General features: G+C 32.6%; 3 protein-coding genes and 1 pseudogene across 3 annotated transcripts; all 4 read right to left on the reverse strand.

The window, feature by feature from the left end:
- LOC100776461 (O-glucosyltransferase rumi homolog) overlaps positions 1-21,398 on the reverse strand; it is an 82,903-nt pseudogene that overhangs the window by 2,902 nt on the left and 58,603 nt on the right.
- LOC106796542 (receptor-like protein EIX1) lies at positions 1,789-5,133 on the reverse strand. Its single transcript, XM_014768870.3, has one exon. The coding sequence runs from the start codon at positions 4,780-4,782 to the stop codon at positions 2,260-2,262; it is 2,523 nt and encodes an 840-aa protein (XP_014624356.1). The 5' UTR covers positions 4,783-5,133; the 3' UTR covers positions 1,789-2,259.
- LOC100783177 (retrovirus-related Pol polyprotein from transposon RE1) lies at positions 7,872-9,584 on the reverse strand. Its single transcript, XM_041010585.1, has 2 exons — positions 8,245-9,584; positions 7,872-7,915 (listed from the first exon to the last, which is right to left on the reverse strand). Exons 1-2 carry the CDS (start codon positions 9,353-9,355, stop codon positions 7,881-7,883), a joined length of 1,146 nt encoding a protein of 381 aa, XP_040866519.1. The 5' UTR covers positions 9,356-9,584; the 3' UTR covers positions 7,872-7,880.
- LOC100816553 (receptor-like protein EIX2) lies at positions 16,300-20,175 on the reverse strand. The gene has a single exon (XM_014768869.2). The coding sequence runs from the start codon at positions 20,117-20,119 to the stop codon at positions 17,321-17,323; it is 2,799 nt and encodes a 932-aa protein (XP_014624355.1). The 5' UTR covers positions 20,120-20,175; the 3' UTR covers positions 16,300-17,320.

A 21,398-nucleotide genomic window follows, 5' to 3' on the forward strand; every position in this document is an offset into this window, starting at 1 on the left:
CTATATTGTCCAATTTGCCCCTTTTTTCTTCATACGTAATCACGAAGGTAAGATGGCTTTGTGACCTTTCTCTTAGTCTTTTCTTCTTTTTGCACCTCTGGTTTGTTAATTACTGCTACTCCCTTCAATGTTTCTGTCTTTCTGATGCTTGCTTCTAGTTCCTTATCCCTGTTATCTGCTTCTGATATCCTATCACTATCTCATGCTGAAAATTACTTATGATGTTTTTATATCATAACACAACATTATTTTTCTTATAAGAATAAGAATCTTACTAACAACTACTCTTATAGCATTAATTAAGAAATTCAAATGAAAAATATAGTGAACATTAAAATTTTTAAAAAAATCATAAATAGCATAATTTTATACACTTCAATGAAAATTATTTTTAAAAAAATCATAAATAACATTATTTTCACACGGCCATTATATTTATTACAAGAAAACCTTTAGATAAAAATTATTTTTTTTGTACTTTTAGCTTGGTCGTAAACATTAACATTACATCACGCACACACACATAAAAGGCAAATCAAATTATTTTATATCCCTAAATTTTATGAGGAAGGATGCTATAAATATTAACAATACATCTCACACACACAAAGACATCTAAAATTATATCACTAAGTTTTATGATGTGTTACGGTTTGCTTTAAAATATGGTACAAGGTTTATCAGAGACCGGCTTATAAGTAAAAATTAAATTTGTCATAAAGGGAGTAAAATGGAAAATAATTAATTTCTTGATTAGAATTAAATTAGAATAAGCTGTGCAGATCTTATAATTTTTGTTCACTAATTCGCCCACCACATAATGTTTTAATTTTTCCAACTTTGTATAATCTAAAAAGTATAAAAATGAAGATTACGACTTTCAGCCTCCAGTTCCTTTTAATGGAAGAAGTGAGTAAATGTTGATGCGATATCGGTAGCTTTCATGGGCAGTGACCTTGTCAAAGAATGCTTGGGCCATGATCATTCAAAAATACCCTTAATTGATCTTTAGCTCAACATTTTGTATAATACGTTAATTAATTTTTTAAAATTATGATTACTATCAATTATTTAATTCTTAAAACTGTTAAACAAAAGACATTTTGTTTATTTGTTGATATTTTTATAAGGTTAAAATATATTTTTAATCTTATAAATATTTAAATATTGAAAAGTTATTTGAATAAAATTTTAATATATTTTTCGTTCTCATAAAAATAAAATATATTATTTTTTTCTTGAAGTAAGATTTAAACATTCCAAATTATTTATTACACTTTTGATTATATGTATAATTAATGTAAAAATAATATATTTACATCGATTATATATATGTATAATCAATATAAAAATTCATAATTTAAATTTATCTGAATCTACATTCAGACCAAATAATAATAATGTATTTTAATTTTGTAAAGATAAAAAAATTTATTAAATTTTTACAAAAATGAATTCCAAAAATTTATATATTTATCAAATAAAAAATTAGCCAAGATACTTCCTGCGATTTTGTTATCACTCTTCTGTTTCAGGCTTCATATTCCGTTAGTTTTGGTTGTAATTAATACTGATCCTGGAACACTTGAATATTAATTCATTTTGACTCTTCAAAAAAATTGTTTTATAAAGATAAATTATTTAGTATTTTTTGTGTTAATTTTTAAGTAAAGTTAACATTTCAATTTGATAATCAATTTTAAAAGCTGACTTTTATTATTATATAAAGTAAAACTTGAAAAAGCAAAACGAATAATACTTAAAAAGTTACACCTATTATTTGCCCTTTTTATAGTTATGGTAATTTAGAATATTACTCCAACAATTTTGTTGGTTCTCAAGCATCATTGGTTATCTATGGATATCTCATCAAAGTTCTTGGCCTGGCCGGCTTGGAGAGTCAAGTCTTGTATGCAGCCACGAGTCACGACTTTAATTAACACGAAAGAACTAATTATTCACTTCAATGGTTAGTGACTAAAATTAAATATAAGTTTTTTTCCTATTAAACCACGTTTTCTTGAACCACTAGTCCCCCATTTTTTGGAAACAAGAATGTGATACACAGAATTGAACAACTAGTTGATCTTAACTACAAATATGCTCAATATGCAAATATGTACATCCCAAAACAGAATTTAAATAAGACTCTCAAATTTGAAAAAAAAAAAAAAGAAAGAAAGAAAGAAGATAGCAATGACTACAATGGAAATTGAACAACCTGGCAATACAATGATACAACATCGGTTGTAAGCAACACTAAACAGTGATACTATACGAGGAAAAAGATTGAAGTTTGAACCACAGATGATCAAGGAAATGAAAATAGACATGCCGCCATGATCTACAAATCAGCAAAGGAGCAATCACTATCCAAAGTCCCACAACAAATCCAATTGTCGCACTAACAAAAAACCAATTCACTCCATGCCCATGACTTCCTTCATAACTATGAGTTTTCCCATTGGAGCTGCAGTTTATGGGCAGTGGTGGACCACATAGATTGTTGCCAATGAATCTGGAGGCATCAAAGGTTTGCAATTGAGTTCCTGTTGGAATTTTTCCCTTCAAATGATTATAAGACACGTCTAGCATGCTCAGAAAGCTCAAATTAGAAATGGTTGGAGGAATTTCACCAGAAATTTGATTCCTCGAAAAATCAATGGTTTGTAACGATCCCATATTACCAATACCTTCTGGAATAGGACCAATCAATTGGTTGTGGGACAAGTTCAAAAAGTTCAATCCATTTAGATCTGTGATTTCTCTAGGAATTTCTCCTAATAATTTGTTACTTGACAGATCAATACTTGTTACCAAACCCAGAATGTTTCCATACTCATCTCCTCTTCCTTTTAGCCATAGTAGCACACTAACTATACCTGATACCGAAGAGTATCGTGTATTATTTGGTGCTTGAGAATAGATTTGGGGATCTGTACTCCGGTTCACTAGTGTCATGGCACTCAAGTTACGGAAACAGCTGGGTATATTGCCAGACAAATTATTTTTTGCAAGGTCTAAAACCTGAAGAAGACTCATCTGACATATTTCATTTGGAATGTGACCGGAAAAACTGTTTGATCGAAGGCGGAGGATTTTCATATTTGAGAGCTTTTCTCCAACCCATGTTGGAATACATCCTGAAAGATTATTTTCTCCAAGATCCAAGGATATCAATTGGCTAGTCTTCTTCAGACTGGTAGGAAATATTCCCGAGAGCAAGTTGTTACGAATTTCTAATGACTGCAGCTCAGCCAAGGAACCCATGGATGGGGGGAAGTTCCCAACAAAATGGTTGCTTTGTAAATTCACGTCCACTAGAAATGGCCAATTAATCCAACAATCAGGTATTTCTCCTGACAGATTATTTGATGCAAGATTGAGAAATTCTAATTGCATTGGCTTGTCCTGATTGTTACATAAAAAATCTTGCATGGATTCAGAGAATGAATTGGTTGAAAGGTCTAACTCATACACATCATTTGAAAGATAGGGTAATTTACCACACAAGTGATTTGTGCTTAGATCAACAGTTTTGATAGATATTGGATTTTTTATTGTAGTCACAAGCTCACCATGGATATGATTATGAGAGAGGTTTAAATACAAAACCTGAGAATGTGCTTCCCAGAACCAAGTGGGAATAGAATCTAAAATCCCTGTGTTAGACAGTCCAACATATCGAAGTTTGTTTTGTGACTGAATCCACGATGGAAAGTTGGGACCTATCTGCCATGATGTCACATCCAAATAGGAAAGCTGGAAATTAGGAAGCCAATTGGGACCCACTTTTAAAGTGAAATTGTTCCCTGATGCATCAAACTCCTTCAAACTTGTAAGATTTGCAAGATCATCTTCGTTGACAACTCCTTGAAAATTATTGCCATTAATAAGAAGCGATGACAATTTAGAGAGTGATCCAAGACTTTCAAATGGATTTCCACTGAATTTATTAATAGAGAGATAGAGATATTTTAAATCTATCTCCCTTGAGTTGCGGAGATTACCCAAAAAAGTCGGAATTGTTCCTTCAAGTTGATTATATGACAAATCAAGTTCAACAAGAGAAGTCAAATTTCCCAAAGAAGTTGGAATGGTTCCTTCAACTTGATTATGTGACAAATCAAGTCCGACAAGAGAAGTCAAATTTCCCAGGGCATCAGAAATAGTCCCATGCAAGTTGCTGGAACTTAGGTCCAGATACTTGAGACGATGAAGACCGTATAAGCAATTAGGTATAGAAGATGAAAATGAATTGAAAGACAACTCAAGATTTTGAAGAAGTGTGAGGTTTCGAATACCACCAGGAATCGGACCTTGAATTTCATTACCCTGTAATTGAAGAGAAACAAGTTTCTTCAATTTGAATATCCACTTGGGGACAAAAGAAATGGCAGGGGAATAACTAGTACGGGAAAGATCGAGAGTTTGCAGAGATGAGAAGTTGAGCAAGGATGGTTCATTATAGTGAGGGAGTTTGCAGTCTGACAAATCTAGGTGGGTCAAAGAAGGAAGAGATTGGAGAGTGTGTAGCCAATGAAATGCTTTGGATAGGTTTGCATAACTCAAATGAAGATATTCAAGCTTCCACATACTTGATACCCATTCTACATTTTCAGCTAACAGATGTTCGACAGCAGAATAATCTACATTTTCAGCAAACAGATCATAACTACCTCCAAGGCCAAGATAGACCAAATTGGAGAGATTCCCAATCTGAGATGGAATCTTCCCCATGAATCCAGTATGAGAGAGGTCGAGGTGAGTCAAGGAGGTCATTGTGTTGAGTTGGTTAGGATTCAGTTACAGAGGAGAGAAAAATAGAGAATGAAGATGAAAGAAGAAAAAAATATTATGATTGATTTGTAAAGTGTGTGTTACAAAGTATTTATATTCTCAGATACAAGCTACTACTAAACAAGACTACAACTAACTAGTTATAATCTCAACACCCTCCCTCAAGCTTATCATGGTAGATGTTGATCATGCTAAGCTTGGAGACAAAATCATGAAATTTGGGTGGTGCCAATGCTTTGGTGAGAAAATCTGCCACTTGATCACTTGTTGAAACTGGTAGTAGCTTTAGAGTGCCCTTCAAAAGCTTCTCTCGCACAAGATGGCAATCAATTTCCAAGTGTTTTGTGCGTTCGTGAAAAACCGGATTTGAGGCAATGTGGACTGCGCTTTGGTTGTCACAGTAAAGAGTTGGAGTTCTGGTAAGCTGAACTCTCAAATCTGCAAAAAGATACAACAGCCATTGCAACTCACAAGCAGCTGAAGACAGAGCCCTGTACTCTGCTTCTGAAGATGATCTGGACACAGTTGCTTGCTTTTTAGCACGCCATGACACTAAAGATTTGCCTATGAAGAAACAATATCCAGATATGGATTTTCTAGAATCCATACAGCCTGCCCAATCAGCATCTGAATAACCTATAAGTTGCATTTCTGAAGTTCTGCTAAAGAAAATACCTTGGCCTGGGTTGTTCTTCAAATACCTCAATACTCTACATGCTGCATTGAAATGAACATTTGTGGGTGCTTGCATGAACTGGCTAAGTTGTTGTGTTGCAAAAGCAATGTCTGGCCTAGTTGTGTTTAAATACAACAACTTCCCAACTATGCGCCTGTAACCTGAAATATCAGCATAAGGAGTGCCTGCAGCACTGTGCAACTTTATGGATGTGTCAAGAGGTGTGCTAGCAGGTTTGCACCCAAGTAATCCTGAATCCTTAAGCAGATCCAGACAATATTTCCTCTGTGAGATGGTAATACCCAGTCTAGAATGAGCAACTTCAAGCCCAAGAAAGTATTTCAACTTACCCAGATTTTTAATTTTGAAAGCTAAATCAAGAACATTCTTGATCCTGTCAAATTCATCAATTGAATCACCTGCAAGAATGATGTCATCTACATATACCAACAGTGCAGTGAAAGTATTTCCTTTGGTGAGAGTAAATAGGGAGTAATCTGAAATTGATTGTATGTAACCTTCTTTGAGAAGCAAATTAGTCAGCTTTTCATACCACTTCCTACTTGCTTGCTTCAACCCATACAAGCTCTTTTGTAGCTTGCAAACAGAATTAGGCTTGGCACAAGTTACCCCATCTGGTATTTTCATGTAAACATCTTCTTGAAGATCTCCATGAAGAAAAGCATTATTGACATCCAGTTGATGAAGGTGCCAATTCTTTATGGCAGCTACTGCCAAAAGAGTCCTAACAGTGGTAATCTTAGCCACAGGGGAGAAGGTCTCAAAATAGTCAATCCCTTCTACTTGATTGTAGCCTTTGGCTACTAATCTGGCTTTGTATCTCTCTATTTGGCCATTTGCTTTGTGTTTGACTTTATAAACCCATTTACATCCTATGGGTTTAGTATGAGGTGGGAGTTCAACAATTTTCCAGGTACAATTTTTAGCCAAAGCATTTAATTCTTCCTTCATGGCTGTTACCCAGTGTTCATGCTTACTAGCTTCCTCATAAGATTGAGGCTCAGTGCAGTGTGTGATTGACATACTAAATGCCTTGTGTGAAGGAGACAAAAGTGTAAGTGAATGAAAAGAAGACAAGGGATATTTAGACTTTGTACCTGAAGTGAGAGATTCGTGTGAAGTTGGAGATGTATTGTGACAAACATAGTCAGACAAATGTAATGGTGCCCTTCTTTGTCTGATGGGTTTGGAATGTAATAGAGGAGAATCATTGTGATCTTTAGGTGGAGGTGTGGAGGTAGAGGTATCAGAAATGACAGTGTCATTTGAAATATTAGGAGATAAAGATGAGTGGGGTGGTGATGGTGACTGCTCAGCATTAATGTCTAAGGAAATGTCACTATCTAAGGTAATGTCACTGTCATTTGGAGTAGGACTGATGGAATGATACTCCCAAGGAGTCTTGGGAGATGAGGACTGATAGGGAAAAATGTGTTCATGGTGAGTCACATCCCTAGACAAGAATATGGAATTATTTAATAGATCAAGGAGTACAACTCCTTTCACACCAGATTTATATCCTAGAAAAACACATTTTCTAGCTCTAAGGTCTAACTTGGTTCTATGTGATTGTAAAGTAGATGCAAAAACTAGAGAACCAAACACTTTGAGAGTATCAAAATCAGGGGCAGTATTATACAATAAAGTATAAGGAGATTTGTTTTGTAAATTTGGTGCAGGGACTCTATTCATGATGTATACAGCATGGGAAACAGCATAACACCAAAAAGACTTGGGGAGATTAGACTGAACAAGAAGAGCTCTACCTATGTTTAGAATTTGCTGATGTTTTCTCTCAACCCTGCCATTTTGCTGGGGAGAGTCAACACAGCTAGTCTGGTGTAATATACCTTTGGAGGCATAGAAATCTGGCATAAGGAACTCAGGACCATTGTCTGTACGAATGGATTTAACAGAATGATTATATTGGGTTTTAATAAAATGAATAAAGTTTTGAACATGAAGTCTAGCTTCAGATTTATTTTTCATTAGGGTTATCCAAGTATATCTAGAATGGTCATCAACAGCAGTAAGAAAATAAGCATGATTATGAACAGATTTAATAGAGATGGGACCCCATATGTCAAAATGAATCAAATCAAAACATTTTATTGCTTTATGATAACTGTGTACAAAAGGTAATTTTCTGTGTTTAGCAAAGTGACAGATGTCACACACAGAACTAGAATCATTTACAATAAAGGGGAATTGAGAGTGTAAAAGAGCAATTCTAGAACTAGACAGGTGACCTAACCTGAAATGCCAAATTGCATTTTCAGGTATATGGACATTATTTGCTGAGGAAAAAATGGAAGAAATGTTGTAGTTGGAAGAAGCACATTCCTTATTTGTCTGAGTCAAGTAGTACAAGCCATCTCTGCTTTCACCCAAACCAATCATCTTCAGTGATTTCTGCTCCTGTATGGAACAAATAGTGTCAGTGAAATTGAGTGTATAAGGTGTATGGTGACATAATTGAGAGACAGAAATCAAATTGACTGTAAAGGTAGGAACATATAGGACATTGGTGATACTAAAAGAAGAGGAAAACACAACTGTGCCTGCATATTTAGTGGTGACATGATTACCATTTGGTAATTTTATAATCATGGGATTGATTTCACTATAAGAGTGAAACCAGTGCAGTGAGGCACATATGTGATGACTAGCACCTGAATCTATGATCCAGGTATCAAGAGCAATATTATTACAAATAGAAGAATAAAAAAAATGAGATATTTTCATACCCTTCGTATCTGCTGATGAAGGACCAGCAGTGTTGAATGAGCAAACCTGTTTAGAAGTAGAAGCATTACAATGGTTAACAGAAGGAGGTTGAATTAACTGCAGAAGCTTATCTAATTGTTCCTGAGTAAGTGAAGGAGTCATGGTGACACTTGTGGTGTTCTGAGATGCAGTTGAAGATTCAACACGTTCTCCCCCATCAACTGCAGAATGATGAGCAGAACCAGAGTGATTTTTCATCATGTGAGGAGGAACACCATGCTTTTGAAAGCAATTCTCAACAAAGTGATTCGTCTTATGACAATAGGTACAGTAGCGCTTGGAACCAGAATTAGATCTTCCATTAGCAGAACCTTGAGACTTACTAGTTGAAGCATTAACAAGAGCCTTTGAATCATCAAGATTAGGAACACAATTTTGACGTTCAAATTGAATCACCATAGAAAAGATCTTGGTGATAGAAGGTAGAGGTTCAATCAGAAGAATCTGAGATTTAACCGCATTGAATTCATCGTTTAAACCAGTCAAGAAACGCATAACATGAAGCGTATGATGATGACGACGAGCAAGACGCATCGCATCACAAGAACAACGATGATGACATGTGCAATTTGGAATCGGCATGTAAATTTCAAGTTCTTCCCAAAGCGCTTTCAGATCAGAATAGAAAGTAGTTACAGATCGAGTACCTTGAGTGAGAGCGTAAATCTCTTGTTGAATTTCTGAAACACGAACCAAATCACCTTGTGAGAAACGCTCTTTCAGATCGAGCCACACATCGGAAGCGTTATCCATGAAAACGATGGATCGGGAAATGGAAGGTTCAACGGAGTTGAGAATCCAGCTATGAATCAACATATTGCAGCGATTCCAAGCTCGGAACGACGGATCGAAGGCATCAACCGGCATCGGAATTGTTCCGTCAAGAAATTCGAACTTGAGTTTGGCTCCGAGAGCGCGTCGCAGAGACCTCGCCCAAGAATGGTAGTTGGAACCATCGAGGAGTGGTGTGACCTTGACGGAGGAGGGACCGTCGCTAGGATGAACAAAGAACGGACTAGTAGGATCAGTAGAGGGATCCGCCGGTGGCGGTGGTGCTATACGCGGTGGCATAGTGGCGGAAGCAAAAGGAATGGATCGTTAGGTCGATGATACCATGTTGAGTTGGTTAGGATTCAGTTACAGAGGAGAGAAAAATAGAGAATGAAGATGAAAGAAGAAAAAAATATTATGATTGATTTGTAAAGTGTGTGTTACAAAGTATTTATATTCTCAGATACAAGCTACTACTAAACAAGACTACAACTAACTAGTTATAATCTCAACACATTGCACAAAGGAAAGAAGGAATTGCCATACCTTCTCCAAGTAAATCATTGTCGCTCAAGTCAAGATATCGAAGCTTAGAGAGATTCCCGATCTGAGAGGGTACTGTTCCGTTGGCAAAAACATAACTCAGGTCAAGATACACCAAATTTGAGAGATTCCCAATCTGAGGAGGAATCTTCCCATAGAATCCAGTAAGAGAGAGGTCGAGGTGAGTCAAGGAAGTTATTGTCCCAAGGAAAGAAGGAATTGACATACCTGCTCCAAGTAAATAATTGGCGCTCAAGTCCAAGTAATTCAAATGCTTTAAATCAGCCAAACAAGGACTTATCTCTCCACCAAACTGGAATCTCCTATAAGCTCCCCTGTCATAGAAAGCAGCAGAAAACGTAGTGTTGAGGTGAAGCTGAAGAAGATGGGAAGTGACGTTGTGGCAGAGGACTCCATACCAGTGGCAACAGTTGGTATTATTATGATTCCAAGACCAAAGCCTATTGGAAGGATCTATGAGATTATTCTTAAACTTCAAAAGTGTCTCACGCTCACTTGGGATGCACACACTCTCTCTGCATGGTAAGCTCAACAACCAAAGCTGGACAAAGACAAGAATATAAATGGAGGAATTCATGATCACACAAGAATATATAGAAAACAAGTGTAGTTGTTGGTTCTGCATATAAATCATCAAACTTCTATTATTTATACTGCTGCCCTGCCTGTTTTTTTAGGTACAGTTTTTTTTTACAAAAATAAATAAGAATTATTTTATTTTAATTTACTCTATAATACTGCTTAAATGAAAATTTGGTGTCATTAAACTTCAAATTTTAATTATTATTTAATCAATCCTTCCGTTAAACTTTTGTTACGTACAAAAGTCCAACATTTTTTTAAGAAAAAATCAAGTCTTTTATTTCATCAAATTTAATATTAAATTATCAAATTTTCAATATTCAAAACTAAAAATAATGTAAAAGAAAATTGTCTTCTAAATCATAGCTTACACCATCAAGTCAATCTCAAGGTTTTTCATTTTTTCATCTTGAACCTTTGGACACTTCACAAAGTCCAGCCATGATGTTAAGGTCTGACTTCTTCAACTTGAACCATAGGTCACTGCATTAATTACCTTCATATCAAGTTCCCTGTCATTGACAACACATGTTGCAAGTTGAGTCAAGCAAGGAAAAAAAATATTATTGATGAATAAATCAATTATAGGAAAAGAGTTTACTTTAAAGACTATTTTGGTTAAAAAAATCTATAAAAAAAATTATTTCATTCCAAGCTAGCTATTTAATTTTGATCAATTTTTCAATTCACAAAATAATATTCTTCTTATATGTGAAAATGACTAATTAATCTTCATTGTCATTAATGATTGTTGTGTTGTCTATTTCTAATTGTTTTTTTAATCATAATATTATTTTCTTTTTATTAAAAATTAATTAGTGAGATACAAAGAAGTTTAACTTGATCTATCATAATTATTGAGATCATAGTTTTTCCTTTTATAAGTCTTGGTCTAAATTTCTCCATGTATTGTAGATCATATTTAACTTAAAAAGTAAATTAGAAGATCTACAAAGAAGTGTGACATGTTTTTTAAATTATAAAATTATGGTCCTAGCTATTTATTGTTAGACCACAAGTTTTCATATATTAAAGTTTTTGTCTAAATTTCATTTATGGTGATAGTTTAAGAATAGTGATAGAAGACAAAAATAAATATTCAATTTATTGAAATATCTAACTCAATTAATTGATGAATACATCAATTATAGGAAAAGGGTGTACTTTAAAGACTATTTCTATTAAAAAATCTATAAAAAAATTATTTCCTTCCAATCTAATTATTTAATTTTAATCAATTTTTCAGTTCACAAAATAATATTCTCTTATATAGGAAAAAAAGACTAGATTTAATTATCATCAATTGGAAAAGTAATTGTGTCATGCATTTATAATTGTATTCTAACTTGAATATTATTTTATTTATCATATAAAAATTAATTAGTTATATAAAAGAAGTAAAAATAATATTAACTTTTTTTCTGAAAAAAAAATCAGTGTCATATTTTATATTTTTTACAAGTTATCAACTTAAATAAGAGGAGAAACATAATTTTAATTTCCATTTTACTTTTTAAATAATTGCAAGTGCCAAATTTAAATAATTATGAGAATCACGTTCAATATAATATTCTAAAAAAAATCCATATGATAACTTAAACAATCTATAAAGAAATATAATTTATTCTTGTGCCAAATACTAAAACAAAAAACATTTTTTATTTTAGTTTACCGTATAGAACTGCTTAAATCAATGAAATTTTTATTTTAAGAAAATATTAATGATTTTTTTTAAAACTTTAAGTAGTTTACATCAAAGATAATTAAATTTGGCTTAATTAGTCTTCAAATTTTAACTATTATTCATATCAATCCTTTCGTTAAACCTGTACGTGTTAAGTAAACAACAAAAAGTCTTGTCTTATAAAATTCAAACATTCTATGACATGCGGTTTGAACTCATAATTAATTTTAAACTATCAAATTTTAATTATTCAAAATAAAAGAAATGAAAACAAAATTGTCTCCTAGAGAAACCGCTGGCCACTCCACCAAATTCATATCAAGGTCCCCACTTTTCCAACTTGAACCATAGACTACTCCATCAAATCTATGTCAAGGTCCTCCATTTCAAGGTCCCCACTTTTCCAACTTGAACCATAGACTACTTCAACCTTAGGACACTCCACAAAGTCCACCCATATTAAGGTCTCTGCCTTCTTCAACTTCTGCAACGCATATATAGAAAACAACTTAATTGTATAAGTGCTTCTTGCTTCTGCATATAAATCATAAAACTTCTATTATTTATACTGCTGCAAGTGTCTTTCTTGACTTTTTTTCTTTTTTTTATGATGTTTCCTTTTTTTAATTATTGACTTTATTATCCAATTCTCCCGAGTTAATTCTTAGAATAGGAAATAATTTTGAATTTACTTTATCTATCTCCCTTTTTAAAATTCCTATATACACAAAATTTTATATTGAATTTAACTATTATTTAATATATCCTTTCGTTAAACTTTTGTTAATTAAACAATAAAAGTCCAACATTTTATTAAAAAAATTCAAGTCTTCTATTTCATGGACTCCATCAAGTCTTTTATTAAAAGTCCAACTTTTGTTAATTCAAGTCTTTTACAAAATTTTGTTAATTCAACTTTTGTTAATTATTACAAAATTTGGTATTGAATTTAACTATTATTTAATTCAAGCCTTTTATTAAAAGTTCAAATTTTGTTAATTTAAATATTATTTTGTTAATTAAACCATAGCTGACTCCATCAAGTCGTATTTTTTCATCTTGAACCTTTGGACACTCCACAAAGTCCAGCCATGTTATGGTCTCTGGCTTCAACTTGAACCATAGCCTGGGCCACAAACAATATATTAATGATAAATACATCAATTATAGGAAAATGGTCTAATTTAAAGACTATTTCAGTTAAAAAATCTATATAAAAAAAATTATTTCGTTCATATCTTGGTATTTAATTTTGATCAATTTTTTAATTCACAAAATAATATTCTCTTATATATGAAAAAGCTAGACTAGATTTAATCGTCATTTGGAATGGTTGTTGTGTGATCTATTTCTAATTGTATTCAAACATGAATATTATTTTCATTATCATATAAAAATTAATTGGTGATATAAAAAGAAGTGTGAAAAAGAATATTAATTTTTTTCTAAAAAAAATTAGTAGCATATTTTGTATTTTTTTACACGTCATCAACTTAAATAATAGGAGAAACATAATTTTAATTTCCATTTTAATTTTTAAATAATTTTAATTGCCAAATTTAAGCAATCATAAAATTTCTCATGTTCAATATAATATTCTAAAAAAAAATATTCATATGATAACTTAAATAATCTACTAAGAAATATGATTTATTCTTATGCAGATCGAATACTAAAATAAGAAAAAAAAATATTTTAGATCACAATATAAAATTGCTTAAATCAATGAAATTTCATTTTAAGAAAATATTAATAATTTTTAATACTTTAAATCAAAGATAATTAAATTTGGTTTAATTAGTCTTCAAATTTTAACTATTATTTAAATCAATCCTTTCATTACACCTTTGTTAAGTAAATGATAGCATAGCAAGCAAGGAGGTGCTAGCAGTAACACTCTCACAAAGATAAAGATCTTTAAGCCATCATTTTTTTTCCTTTTCTTTTCTATGAACTGTCATTTCTTATCTCTACATGGAATGTCTAGAAGTTGAAAACTTGAGCTTTCTTTAACTATACTGCTTTCCATTTTGGCGAACTGCTTTTCTTTCTCATAATGAACTTTCCACTTCCAATGATGGTTCAACATTAATAATTCTTTATCTATTTTGTCTAAAAATTTCCAATCACTTTTTGTGAGTGGTGTGAATGTCATGCAGACAAATGATGTCCAAGCTCCACTTTTTCCATTCATTGCAAGTTGTAAGCAGAATGTAGAATGTACGTATAATAAAATAATGAGAATGCCAACTACTAGTACGTAGTACTTAATTAAAACAAAAGTATCAAAATTAGAACGAAAATAACTTTGATGCTGTTAATACATGAGTTTAATTTTGATACACAGTGTAAAAATTTAAATTTTTAATTAATTAGAAATCACCTAATGATTTGTAAAACAATTACTAAAAAAAGTTTCATTTGAAACTTAGTCTTCCACCCGTCTCAAGCTCTCCACATGAACACTAAGCTCTAGACAAAAATAAATAAATAAATAAATAACCACGAGAAATAATATATAACTCTTTAGTGGACAATTGGTGTTCTTTTGTGCATTCAGTTGAAGGAAGTTCCCAGATTGGCAGAAAGCAAGGGACAGATGAAACGGCCACAGCTAAGAATAGTGCATCTTATATCGGGAAGAGATTGTTAGAAAGTTTGGTTGCAGTTGCAGGGCTTCTAATTTGGCTTTCATGAGCATTACTCAAATACTACCTATATATTACCACTTTCATATCACAAAATGTCTTGCCTTATAAAATTTAAATATTCTATTACTTGCAGTTTGAATCCATAATTAAATTTAAAATATCAATTTTTTATTATTCCAAATAAAAGAAATGAAAACAAAATTGTCTAGTCTCCTAGACAAACCACTTCCCACTCCACCAAATTCATATCAAGGACCCCACTTTTCCCACTTGAACCATAGACTACTCCATCAAGTCCAAGTCAATGTCCTTCATTTTTTCATCTTGAATCTTAGGACACTCCACAAAGTCCAGCCAACCATATTTAGGTCTCTATCTTCTTCAACATGAACCATAGGTCACTACATTACCTTCATATCAAGTTCCTTATCATTGACAACAAATGTTTAGAATTAAGTAAGCAAGGAAAAAAAATATAAATGATGAATACACCAATTATAGGAAAATGATCTAATTTAAAGACTATTTCGGTTAAAAAATCTATATAAAAAAAGACTCTTTCGTTTCAATCTAACTATTTAATTTTGATCTATTTTTTAATTTACAAAATAATATTCTTCTTATATGTGAAAAAAAAACTAATTTTCATTGTCATTAATCGGAAAGATTGTTGTGTCGTCTATTTCTAATTGTATTTTAGCCTGAATATTATATTCTTTTTCATTAAAAATTAATTAGTAAGATACAAAGAAATGTAAAATGCTTGTTTAACTTGGTCTATCATAATTATTGAGATCATAACTTTTTTCTTTTATAAGTCTTTGTCCAAATTTCTCCATATATTGTAGATCATATTTAGCTTAAAAAGTAAATTAGAGGATATGATATACCAAGAAGTGTGGCATGTTTTTTTAAATTATTTATCTATGGCCTTAGCTATTTTATTTTTAGACCACAAGTCTTCATATATTAAAGTCTTTGTCTGAATTTCATTTACTTGTGTGGTGATATTTTAAGAATAGTGATAGAAGAGAAAAATAAATATATAATTTATTGAAATATCTAACTTATGAAGATTTGCATTCTTAATGCATAAGATTTTCAGTTTATATATTATCATTATTTGGAAATATTTTTTGTGTTAATTGTCTATTTCTAATTAATTTGAAAATGAATCTTAATTTTTTATCATAAAAATTAGTATTATATTTTTTATTTTCTTTACAAGTTATCAACTTAAATACTAATAGGAGCAACATAATTTTAATTTCCATTTTACTTTTTAAATAATTTTAAGTGCCAAATTTAAGCAATCATAAAAATACTCACGTTCAATATAATATTTTTAAAAAATAATTCATGAGATCACTTAAATAATCTTCAAAGAAATATAATTTATTCTTGTGCCAAATAAACAACAAAAAAAGTCTTGCATTATTAAATTCAAGTCTTCTATTACATGCAATTTGAACCTATAACTAATTTTAAATGATCAAATTTTTATTATTCAAAATAAAAGAAAAGAAAAAAAAATTGTCTTCTAGACAAACCAGAGACAACTCCACCAAATCCATATCAAGGTCCCCACTTTTTTAACTTGAACCATAGGCCACTCCATCAAATCTATGCCAAAGTTTCTTATCATTGACAACAAATGCTGAGAGTTAAGTCAAGCATGAAAAAAAATAGGGTAAAATATATCATTTCTATCCCTATAAAATTTTAATGTGCTACTTTTTTTTTTTATCCTGAGTTAAGTTTGGATGATAGATAATTATCATGTATTCTTAGATTTTGGTGTCATTTTAGGATATTTATGTGATATATGTCTTTTATGCTTTTTTATTGTCATGAACTAATCTTCTCTTTTGTTGGAGTTGAATATAATTGGTTCATTTTTCATGTAATGACTATTTTTTATTGAATAAAGCATTCTAATTGTTTCTCTTCTATGTTTAATATGTGTTTTTGGCTTAATCACCTGTTTGTATGATTTTTTTTATTCAATTGTAATTTAAATTTTTTTTTGAACTATGAATTGCAAAAAACACCTAATAATTTTTATGTCTAGGAATAAGATAAAAAGAATTGAGCATCAATAAACACTTTATCTTAATGAAAATCATTTAGTTATATTAATTTAAGGGATTAAGGGATTTAGGTCTCTTCACTAGGAATTAAAGTGAAGATAATATGATGGGATTATGATAATATAACCTTTATTAAATATAAATGTGTAGTTATTAGGTAATAGAAACTTCAATGAAATTAAACCCCAACAATTTTTTCATTGATTTAACCCCAACAATTACATGAGGTGTTTGTTAAAATTCCCAAACAATTTTTTTCCTTAATTTTTTCCTTAATTTTTTCTTTTATTTTCTTCTTTAGTTTTCTTATTTTTATTTCTTACTTTAATTTCTTTATCTTTATGCATATTGTTATTTAAATCAAATTAGCTAATGTTAATTAATTTCAAATATGCATAGTATAGAAATTATACTTTTTATTACCCAATTATTGCCTAAGTCCTGTTAATGCTAATCATTGTTAGAGCACAGATAGTAGAAGACAATAATGCGTGATAAATACAAAACAGAATTTGATGCTCAAGTCTGAAGCTCGTCTAGTTCTCTTAACATTAAGAACATTTATTACCAATGAAAGCAAAACAAACAGACACCCCATATGAACATGTACATAGTATGGTAAACCTTTTCACATTTTTAATGTCTAGAATAACACGTTGTAATGTCTCTCACTCCTAACAGTTAACATGTAAACTCACAATTTCCCAAGTAACCTTCTTACCTTCAAAACTATTATCACATAAATCAGATCTCTCAAGTGGTCAAGATAATGAAAATAAGCACGCCTCCAAGTTCTGTTGAAGAAAACAACACTGCAAAAACCCCAAAATCCTGCTGCAAATCCAACTCCCATACCGATATAAAACTCTGATGTTCCAAAGAAATTACCATCACCGTGTCCAACAGAAGCACTCTCTGTCAACTCTTCCTTGTCTGTGCAATTTTTTGTCACAGGAGGACCACAAAGCTCAGGATTTCCAGTGTAGCTAAGTTCTTCAAAGCTCTGAAGTTGGGTGCTCGTGGGAATTCTGCCTGATAAGTTGTTGTATGATAGATTCAGGACACTGAGGAAGGACAAATCAGATAAGCTTTGAGGGATTTGACCTGAAATGTTGTTTAGTGAGAGATCAAGGGATTCTAACAATTTCATTTTTCCCATGTCATTTGGTATCCCTCCAGACAGATGATTTCTAGACAAGTTCAAAAACCGCAAAGCAGATAGCTTGGAAATTTCAGATGGAATTGCTCCAGACAGCTTATTACTTGAAAGATCAGTCATTCTCACCAATATCAGATTGTCTCTGTACTCTAACTCATCTCCTTTGGGAACTAAGACAAGAGTTTCCTTGTAGTGGTTATAACTGAAGTCAGAGCCATATGAATAACTTAAAGGGTTGGCAAAGAAGTCATCTTCACCAGCCATTGTCTTCATGTCATCCAAACAATTTGGAATGGATCCTGACAGGCTGTTATTGCCAAGATCCAGCACTATAAGGGAAGAAAGTTGACAAATCTTTTCAGTAATGCTGCCATTGAAATTGTTGGATCTTAGACGAAGAACCATTAGATATTGCATTTCCCACATCCAATCTGGTATTGCGTCAGAAAGTTGGTTATTGCCCATGTCAATGAATTTCATTGTAGAGCAATTTTGCAGTGTTGAAGGAATATATCCAGAGAAGCGGTTGTCGTCTAACAACAAAGACTCAAGTTGAGATAGATACCCCATGGAGTTTGGAATAGCACCAGACAAATTGTTACTACCCAAGTTCAAATGCACCAAAGCTTGCCAATGCACCCAACAGTGACCAAGATCACCAGATAAGACATTATTTGAAAAATCAAGCACACTTAAATTATTAGTAGCATTTTCCTTTCCACATAAAAAGGGAGAAATTGTTCCGGAAATTGAGTTATTGGCAACATTCAGCACTTCAACATTTGCAGACACACTTGGCAATGTACCCTTGAACAAATTAGAACTCAAATTTATGAGGCTGGAATTGAGAAAGATGTTAGATAGGTCTCCACTTAACAGATTGTTGGACAGATCCAGGAATTCAGTTTGCAAAGTCCAATTCCAAAACCAACTTGGAACCAAGTCTGCAATACCTGCCTTAGACATTGTCAAAACCTTCACAGAACTTTGCCTTTTTAGCCATTCTGGAAACTTAGGACCTATTCCAAAGGAGCTCAGTAAAACATATTCAAGCTGAAAAGGAGGAACCCATCCAGAGTTGACACTGAGGAACAAGTTTGTCCAAGACAAACGTAGTTCCTTTAATTTCAAAAGTTTTACAAAATTTGACTCTTTTATAGATCCTTCTAACAAATTAGATGAAAGGTCTAACATCACTAAATTTGAGAGAGTTCCAAGAGTTACAGGCATATCACCAGTCAAAGAATTAGTTCCAAGATTTAATACCTGCAGGTTTCTGAGGAACTCAAAACTCTTAGGAATGGTTCCATTCAGTCGGTTGTGAGCCAGGTTTAAAGTTCTCAAGGATGACAAGTTTGCAAATGGTGAGGGAATTGGACAAGTAAAGGTATTATTACTGAGATTTAGAACTTCAAGATGCTTAAGCTGGCCTAATGAATCTGGAAGTGGCCCACTGAGCTGGTTGTTCTGCAGGTCTAGATTTTTTATGTTCTGAAGGCTTGATATTATTTGTGGAATTTCTCCCTGTAAAAGGTTACTGTGTAAATCAAGTTGGACAAGAGCTGTGCTGAGATTAAATAGCCATGAAGGGATTTGCTGATTGAGATTGTTAATTGAAAGATCAAGGACTTGGAGATGTGTGAAGTTGATTTTTCCTTTTGGTGGTCCTAAGTTATCAATTTGACAGCTCTCCAAGTGTAGTTCTGAAAGAGATGGAAGTTCACTCAGTACTTGAAGCCAGTTACCTTGTTTATGAAGGTCTGAACCACTCAAATCAAGGTACTCTAAGGAAGATAGCCTTGATATCCAATTAAGGTTATCTATCTGAAGAGCATAATTGTATCCAAGATTAAGGTGCTGCAGGTTTGAGAGGTTTCCTAGTTGATGAGGGATTAATCCCATGAACCCACTTAAGCTAAGGTCCAAGTATCTCAGACTCTCCAATGAGCCTAGGAAGCTTGGTATTGGAGTAAGAACAAAATAATTTGAACTCAAGTCCAAACGATTCAAATATTTTAGTTCAAGCAAAGAAGGACTAATCTCTCCACTCAACTCCCTATAGGGAGAGCCCGCAGGTGTGTCAAGATTGATTTCCATGACTTTACCTGTGTTGTTGCAGTGAACCCCTGGCCATGTACAGCAATCCGATTTGTCAGACCATGATGAAAGCCTGTTTGAAGGGTCTGCTAGTCCATGCTTGAAGCTGAGGAGTGCATTCCTTTCCTTCTCTCTGCAAGTCATATTGAGCCTTGCTGCCTTGCTTGCACTGAAGTGGAGAGTTGTTGCAGTGGACAATATCAAGAGAAGAACATGAGTTGCAAATAGCACTGCCATGAAGAAGAAGGAAGACGAAAAAGGTTGAATCCACAATTTTCTGGTTCACGGTTGGTATTTACTACTAACAATGCCAATGCCTATATAGGATATATACCATAGAAGGGTTTGCATTTAAAATTTTATTCCACTAATGGTGGTGGTTGCAAAATGCACACATATGTAGAGGTATATATGTCTACAAGGAGACATTTAGGATTAAAAGTGCCTAACCACACCACCATTATTTTGCTCTAGTTTATTTTATTTTGATTTAATTATCCTTTTAGTCCTTATAGTTGTGATAATTTGTTTTAGTCCCTATAGTTTAAGACATTCATTTTGGTTCTTATATTTCCAATTTTTTTTATCTTTTGGTCCTCGCGGGGAAGATTCAACTCACACATAAACATGAACAAAATTAATAAAAATAGGGAAGCAAGCTCAGGTACAAATGAAGTGTAATGGAGGTATGAGACAAAGCCACTACACATTCCATTATTCTTGAGTCTGCCACCGACCTCTGCAAGCTTAGCATTTGCCAATTGCCATGATGTAATCTCCTTCTTGACAGTCTCTCATCAAGTTGGAGTGGTATCACAGCATTGAACTATGTTGGTCGTTCCAATGGGATGATGGTTTTGATTGCTGCAGATAAAGTGTGTCATTGTGAGTTTCTGGTCCCATGAGTTAAACTATAAGGACTAAAAAAAATATTGTCGTAACTTTAAGGGCCAAAAGGATAATTAAACCTTTTATTTTTTTATAATTTTTTTTTACAACGGGTTATATATATGTAGCAGTTTATTCTAAACAATGGACTACGTGTGAAATCTTTGAATTCTATGTAAGAAATGTTATTTCAAATTTCTCATCAGTCTTCATGTCAATGATGACATGCTCCATTTGAATTCTATGTCTAATTAAGCTCTCGGTCTTCCGTTTTTGCAACTTTATTTCGTAGAAAGAAGCCAAATTTGAAGATACAACATTTGATACTATAACTGTTTGGTGTTTTGAAAATCTCACTGACATATTTCCAAATGTTACAATCTCCTAGCCTTTTTTACCAAGTCAGGGAATTTGCATTGTTGTGCATGATGGCTGCCACAAGCACCCTTGTGCCAACCCATTAGTGCAAGTGGTTTTTTCTTATGAGAATTGAGAAACAAATTATATATGTGTTTTATAAAGGGAATTCTATTATTTTTAATTTTGAACTTGTAATGTTTTTTGTTTCCCTCACAGAACAAGTGATGTGACTCTTGATCGACGCCATACGTACGCATACTTTGATGCT

Source organism: Glycine max, chromosome 16, assembly GCF_000004515.6.
Source record: "Glycine max cultivar Williams 82 chromosome 16, Glycine_max_v4.0, whole genome shotgun sequence".
Taxonomy (NCBI): domain Eukaryota; kingdom Viridiplantae; phylum Streptophyta; class Magnoliopsida; order Fabales; family Fabaceae; genus Glycine; species Glycine max.

Excerpts from the sequence above, each read along its gene's own strand:
- LOC106796542 (XM_014768870.3), bottom strand. The coding sequence starts at position 4,782 with ATGACCTCCTTGACTCACCTCGACCTCTCTCATACTGGATTCATGGGG.
- LOC100783177 (XM_041010585.1), bottom strand. The coding sequence starts at position 9,355 with ATGCCACCGCGTATAGCACCACCGCCACCGGCGGATCCCTCTACTGAT. Across the intron at positions 7,916-8,244 it reads TTCATCAGCAGATACGAAGG|GAGCAGAAATCACTGAAGAT; the intron begins GTATGAAAATAT and ends TGTTCCATACAG.
- LOC100816553 (XM_014768869.2), bottom strand. The coding sequence starts at position 20,119 with ATGGCAGTGCTATTTGCAACTCATGTTCTTCTCTTGATATTGTCCACT.